Raw genomic sequence first — 7466 nt, 5'->3', positions numbered from 1 at the left:
ACGTGTATCTAGCGAACGGCCCAACTGATCTAGGGGATTTTCACGTATATTGTTCCCCTAGATCTCCGTTCTCTAATACACGTAGCACATTGTATTTCCATTGCATATTGTGTGTACTATTAAACGTTATAATAACTGTGAAATATTCTGCCCGGTACAGTGGGAGGGATTCCCACTGTAAATTTATTATCTCCTCCGGATACGGGGAGGAGTTGTTGTACGGCATAAAAGCCTGAGCTGCAGAATAAAGATTATTCCTATTTTGACCCTCAACACAGAGTCTTGTCTCGTGCTTGGAGGGGATATTTATTACGCTGATTCGTATTCTCTGGGAACGTGTTTTGTTATAGCTGACTTCATCTTGGGGGAAAGGACACCTTCCTGGCGGCGTAACCCCCTACTACTCCGGGGTGCCGCTACAGTGATCAATCGAAGAATGGAGTTTTTCACTCTTTTTTTAACATGTCCTTAAAATGACCACAGCAATAATCTGAAGAGCAGTTAACACTTATCTTTATACCATTCAAAATATAAACATAGCAAGGTATTCTGATATTACATCAGCCATATTTACAGTATTACTCTCAGTTATGTCCCTTGCCCCATCTTGTCATTATTATTCATTTATAATATTATTATTAAGTATTTTCTCATAGCTCTCCTTATTTCCTTGTTTTTCCAGTTGTATATAATGGGATTCAATAGTGGAGTCACTAAAATGTATAAGAAAGATCTGAACTTATTCATACTGATGTTGTTTTCGTCAGGTGGGACCATATAAACTATAAGAAGAGTCACATAAAAAGTGCACACAGACGTGAGGTGGGAACTACAAGTAGAGAAAGACTTACTCCGGCCACTTGCGGAAGGAATCCTTATAATGGTAAAGAAAATAAAAACATAAGTAATAATTATAAAAACAAATGGAACAAAGACCATCACGATAGAAGTCAATAACTCATGTAATAACAAGATGGAGGTGTTGGACGTAGACAATGCTACGACAGGGAAAAAATCACAGTAGAAATGGTTAATGTAATTCTGACCACAAAACTGTAAATGCAAAATCATAATAATTCCACTTGAAATTAAAATAAAAACTATTATCCAGGAACCAGCAATAAGAGCAAGACAAATATTAGGATTCATTATTAAACTGTAACGTAATGGTTTGAGGATGGCTATGTATCGGTCATATGACATCGCAGCGAGAAGAAAACATTGTGAGAATCCAGAAACACCAGAAAAGTGTAGTTGAGTGATACAGTCAGCCACAGATACTCTTCTTTTTTCCTTTAAAAGAACATCAAGCATTAATGGGACAATGCTGGTTGGAACCATCACATCAGCTAAGGCCAAGTGTTTTAGAAAAAAGAACATCGGAAGCTTGAGATTGTCACTGATTGTTACCAAGACAAGTATGAGCAGATTCGATATTATTATCACAATGTAGATTATCAGAATCAGTATGAATAATGTAATTTTAATATTATAAAATCCTTGAAATCCTACAAGTATGAATTCTGTAATTTCAGTCTGGTTATCTTCGCACATTATATGAAGATATCACATTGGTGCTTTATGATCCTTCCGAAAAACAAACAACAAAAAACAAAACACAATGGTTACTGTCACTTAAAATATTGAATTAGTTTAGTATATCATTTTGAAAATGATGGGGTATAATGAATAGTCTGAGTGGTCTTGTCTTAGTTTCCCAAATTAACATAAATCAGCTTAAAACTAACATGTGGAAACCTATAATTTTTACATTCCAGTACTGGCTGGGCTCTCCTGCAGTATCATTTTCTTATTCTCCAACTTACATGCACTAGAAGTCTTCTTCTCCCTTATGTCTCTCAGTTTCTAGGAGGTTTTGAATTATCATTGTATTTGTCTTTGGTTTCTTATGTATCTATTTCACAACTACAAATTAGGGAACTGTATTTATACTTACCATCATTTCCTTTTCCTGACTATTGTCAATGGCACATTAAAGATGGATTAGCTCTGCCACTCAAAACAGATAGAACAGGAAGAAGAACAAAATACTATAAGAAGGCCCTCTTGCCATGTGGCCATCAGTTTAAAGCTTGCAAAGTAAACAGAGGCCTAATCAAAAGAGGAAATAATATGTTTTCATGTGTAAGAGTCTGATAAAGATAATTACAGTATGTGAATTTGTTTTCTCTTAAAGGCTAACTATGGCAGCATGCACAACTGGGTATTACTAAAATGTTAAGTGCCTAGAGAGGAGAAATCCGAAATGAAAAGAAAGACTTTCAGAAATGTTATGATTGACAAAGAAACAAAGTGTCCATAAAGGTACCTTAACTGAGCTACATCAGAAAGGAGTCAATCTCCTAAGATGGAAATACCAGAAAAGGTTGGACTATTATGAAATGACTGCTAAAAACAAGAACATAATGTGACATACACACTAAACCAGTGGCAAAATTATTGAAGGTGCAGCAGGTTTAATAGCACTGGGGGGTGACCAGAAGTCATGGACCCACTCTTGGCCACCCATGAGCAGAGTGAGGGCAGAGGGGGCCCCTGCAGAAGTCAACTTATCTCAGAGCACACCCAGTCTTTTTTTTTTTTTTTTACTATCAAGCAAGGTCCCATATGTGGCAGGGAGCAATGGATTCTGAGCAAGTCGTTACATTATGTTCTTGTCTTCTTATACCAGAATGTAGGCTATCTTCTTTGTATATAATGGAGGAAGCAACTGCTCCAGTATGCTCTGGGTGTAACCATCTGAAGCACACAAAGGAGCCATTACCTGTCTTTCAGAATAAAAGGAAGAGGGCTGGGGCTTGATGCCTAGGTGGGAAGGGTGGTATGGCTGTATGCTACTTTAATTTATCAGTCTGCAAAATATCAAATACAAGGTGTGTCTTTAAAATTCGTGAGATGTCTGTGAAATGCCTGGTCTGTACTGCATTGGATGTGCCTGAAATAGAGTGGAGTGAGTCTGTGAATTGAATGGAGGGAGTCTGTGAGCTGCATAGTATTTCTCTGTGCAGTACATGGAAGGTGTGTCAGTGATCTGCATGGAAATAGTCTCGGAGCTGTATGGGTTTGTTTGTGAGCTGTATGGTGTGTGAATGTGTATCTAAATTATATTTGGTGTGTGTCTGTGTCACACCACACATTGGTGGAACTAAAATAGAGCGGGCCTGATGCGAGCATTTTTTGTGGCACTTCCATCACAAGGATGGACAAAAAGGTATACTTATATCTGTCATACAACTTCCACAATGCTTTGCCAGCTGGGGATCTATCATTTGACCATCTTTGTAGTGTTGTACTTTGCAGTGACCAGTGCTTGAATGTTTGAATGTAAACATGTTTTTGTATGGAGTATGTATGTGTAAATGTAGGGGTGTATTCGTGTGTAGTGTTGAGTGTTGTTTTGTACTGTTGCTATTTGAAAGCAGTAGTTTACTTGTGTGTAGTTTTTGGCTTTGAATATAGGGATGTGTTTAACCCCTTAAGGACACATGACATGTCTGACACGTCATAATTCCCTTTTATTCCAGAAGTTTGGTCCTTAAGGGGTTAAATGCAGGGGTGTATTTGTGTGTATAGTTTGAATGCTGAAATGTATACACATATACACAGACACACACACACACACACTGACAAATACACAGACACATAGATACACATAGGCATACATGCAGATTCACAGACACACAGTGACACATACAGATGCAAACACTGGCACATACAGTTACACAGACACACACACCAACATACATACAGATACACAGACACACAAATACACATGGGGATACAGACACACAGATACACACAATGATACTCATGCAGATACAAACACTGACACACATACAGTCACACAGATACACAGGAGTACACTTGACACAGGTACACATGCAGAGACACAGTTAAACAGACACACAGATAACACATACACACACAAATACACAGATAACACACCCGATGAACTGCCTGAGCTTGCAGGCCTGGGTGCAGCAGCACTTGCTGAACCGGTGGTAGTTCTGCCATTGATAGGGCCCATTTGCAGTGTGTGGATAGCAAGTAACATGAGAAGATCTGTTTGGGGGAAAGGAAGATGTTAATTGGAAGATGGATGTGGCCACCTATTTGATGAAGGGAGGTAGTTAATTGGTAGGTGGTTTGGCCAATCTAAAATGAAAATGGAGATGGTTAGTTGGCAGACAAATGTGCAAATGTAATTTGGATATAAAGTGTTTTCATATGCAGGCAAATGTGGCAAAATCTAATTTGGGCAGATATGGAAATGTAGCATCTTGTGACTATAGAGTTGGCTATCTGGCAGAGGCAAGAGGGGACATTTTTGGTGGAATTAGAGGTTAAGTGTCTGGAGCAGCAGGGGCCTCCAAACATTATCTTGCAGAAGGACCCTTATTTAATTAGTTCCACTACGTCACTAAAAGTGACTTAGTAACCCCTTCAGATCCACGCAAAGATTGATGATGATCTGACAGATACTGGCTATCTTTAACTGAGAAAACTCAGGTAATATCAGAGAACACTCCGGTAATAACAGAATAGTGCCTGTCGGGCCATATAGGGAAAAGCACAGAGAACATGGCTGAGATTGAGTGTTTATGTAGTCACTGTTACTTTGTTATTATACTACCAGTGCCTGTCAGTAGAATTGAAGATACAGTATATACTCAAATTTATTCCTCTAAATTAAGTAAACCTTCAATTCACGCCTGCTCCATGTAACCTGTGAAATAATGAAACATGGTTAGGGAACACTCGACCCACTGATAATGGCATGACTCACTTAGGATATCTCCAGGCTTGCTTCTAAAATATATGAATCATCTGAAAAGAGAAGCTCAATCAAACATTGGTATAATGTAGTAGATTAAAGAAATATTATAATGAATAGTAAAATGATGTGTCCATTACTGTTGAAGATGCAATGGCTATAAATAATATCTGCAAGGGACAAAAGTCATCGGAGCATTTAATACAGAGAAAAGGGGCCTAAAATGGTATATGGCAAAGGTCTACATGGTCCTACAGCTGTAACTATTCTAGTAAATTGAATGAAACTGGAGCAGTGTGAAAAACGCAGCACTCCCGTGATATTGTTTGAGCATGTACTGAATACACAAACTGTTTTAGAAAAGAATGGAAAAAGCGTAACTGCCCTGGGTGACATTTCACATTTACAATAATGGGTCTCATACATAAGACACTACATAATTCAGTATTATTCAGTATTTCCTGAGTAGGTACTGGTCTATACAATGGGGATAGTCACTAAAGTCCGAATGTTTTGATCAAAAAATGGTTCAGATCTTTGTTTATGGGGCATTTGGGTGGCATAATCTGGACTTTGTTCACACTATTTAACAATGTCTGGATATAATGCTATTCTGAATGAGTGTGAAACTTTTCCAGATTACAGCCTGTCTGCATGCAACAGTACTGCTGGAATCCTAATCCAAATAATTGGAATACCGATAGTTAAATCCTGACCCACATTTTAGACATCAGAACTAATGGTTTGTGGGCAAAGCTAGCAGTCAGTGAAAAAGTGTAAATACTCTCCGTATAACTAGCAGGTCCATTATGACCCCACCTGACATAGCCCTGTACATGCTGTAGATTCACTGAATGCTTCACACCATTGGGATGGGGTATAAAATTACCAGGAGGAGGATCTGACCTTGGTTCTCCCCATCCCACTGTAGGCAATGGTTGGGGCAAAATAATAATAAGGTTGGGACATGCCATTGTTTCCCTCCCGTATGTCAGCACTCATAGGCTGTAGGTAGTGGCCATAATATATTACAAAGTAATGTGTTACGGACCGTTTCAGCATAAAAGGGGAAAAATCAGTTTAGGCGATAATCCCCTTTTCACAAAAAGGCACAGCTACTGTAAAAGCACCAAAACTCACGAATTGGATATAGGTGAATGCACCAAACTCCCGAACTGCATACAAGGGAATAAGGTAGCACTCCAAACTCCCGAACGGGAACCTCACGAATTGCTGCTAGTAGACGAACAGGAAAAGCTCCCAAGCGGCTTACACTCCTGGCAGTCAGTCCCTATCAGCATACAGTGAATCCCCCCAAGAACGAGACAAGGCTCTGTGTTGAAGGTCAAGCAGTGGTCTGTTTATTCAGGGCTACCTGCCCCTGTATTTATGCAGGTCTCCCACCTGGTGGACACTCCCCTAAGGGACCAGATGGAAGACTGAAACAGCAGACAGACATGTATCATTTTCGTACACACAGCCACAATACTTTCCCACAATGCATCTTGGTTTCCTCCTCCCTGCCCTGGAGATAATTAATGAAGTAATTCAATTATCTCCTAAGACAAAGGCCAGACTCCATTATGCACATGGTGACACAGAAACAGACTATCACTTTAAAATACATACAGACACATTTTATACATAAAACACAGACATGTAACATATCCCCAGATAGCTCAGGTCTGGGTGCACATTATTAGGTGAATGGCACCCAGATCACACAAATACATTTTAATTGCCATGGAGCCAAAGTCTTTAATTATACGAACAGGCTCCATGGCAGGCTATCTGGGTTAAAGCATTCACATAAAACATAAAATACCGAATTTCCCTGCATTCACCAAATCCATACGAATGAGAACCAGGGGCTGGAGGTTCAGCGGTGCCTGCACGTAAAAGTGTCCGATTTTGGTGCATGAAAGCCGGGCAGAAAAGTGTTGGCTGCCCGGGGAGCTCCAGAACAGCGCCACCTAGCGGCCGCTAAATGTAACAGCGGCCACACAGTTAACAGGCAATTAACCGCAGCTTCAGGGAGGTAAATTGGCAGCACACTCCAGCTTCTGGGTGGCCAATTAACAACGCCGGACGGCTTCCCACGGCTCTGGGGAGGTTGGTGAACGGCTGTTTGTTCGGTAGATGAAATCTACCGAACTGCTGTGCAGAAAGGGAGAAATAAATCCTTCTGCACAGTAAAATTAACCCTTTAGCTGCCGGTCCATAGTCCAGAGGCAGCAGGCGGGCAACCAGGCTCCTCCAATACAATGTGGCGAGATTGGTTTTGTCACATCTCTCCCCCTTTCCAAAAAGACTAACAGGGTACCTGACCTCCTGCCGGTCAGTGCCCTTGTTAGTCCAGCAACCCACCCACAAAGCAAAAAAAACAGTACAGCCCACCCACAATAAATAGTTACTACACCTGGGTAGAGGAGAAGTTTGTCCATGTCCAGGTGCCTCACCACGGCTGTGTAGGGGACTGGTAGGCTGCCTTGGTGGGTTGCTGAGTGGGCAGAGACCAGCGGTACTCTGTCCTGGTGCCAGCACTACCACCGGAGTAGTCTGGTTGGAGCCTGGTTGCTGGAGACGGACTGTCTCCCCCTTAGTTGCATAGCTCTGCTGCTGAGTGGGGAGACCGGTTGTCTCCCCCTTGGATACACAGCTCTGTCGTGGG

The 7466-nt window shown here is 40.9% G+C and overlaps 1 protein-coding gene across 1 annotated transcript; it reads right to left on the bottom strand.

Moving 5' to 3' along the window:
* Positions 1-624: 624 nt before the first annotated feature.
* Positions 625-1554, bottom strand: LOC134601979 (olfactory receptor 5P68-like). Its single transcript, XM_063446482.1, has one exon. It carries the CDS (start codon positions 1552-1554, stop codon positions 625-627), a length of 930 nt encoding a protein of 309 aa, XP_063302552.1.
* Positions 1555-7466: the final 5912 nt, after the last annotated feature.

The sequence above is a fragment of the Pelobates fuscus genome, chromosome 3, assembly GCF_036172605.1.
Source record: "Pelobates fuscus isolate aPelFus1 chromosome 3, aPelFus1.pri, whole genome shotgun sequence".
Taxonomy (NCBI): domain Eukaryota; kingdom Metazoa; phylum Chordata; class Amphibia; order Anura; family Pelobatidae; genus Pelobates; species Pelobates fuscus.
The sequence above is the reverse complement of the archived record's forward strand: the minus strand, read 5'-3'. Positions and strand labels throughout refer to the sequence as shown.

Excerpts from the sequence above, each read along its gene's own strand:
- LOC134601979 (XM_063446482.1), bottom strand. The coding sequence starts at position 1,554 with ATGTGCGAAGATAACCAGACTGAAATTACAGAATTCATACTTGTAGGA.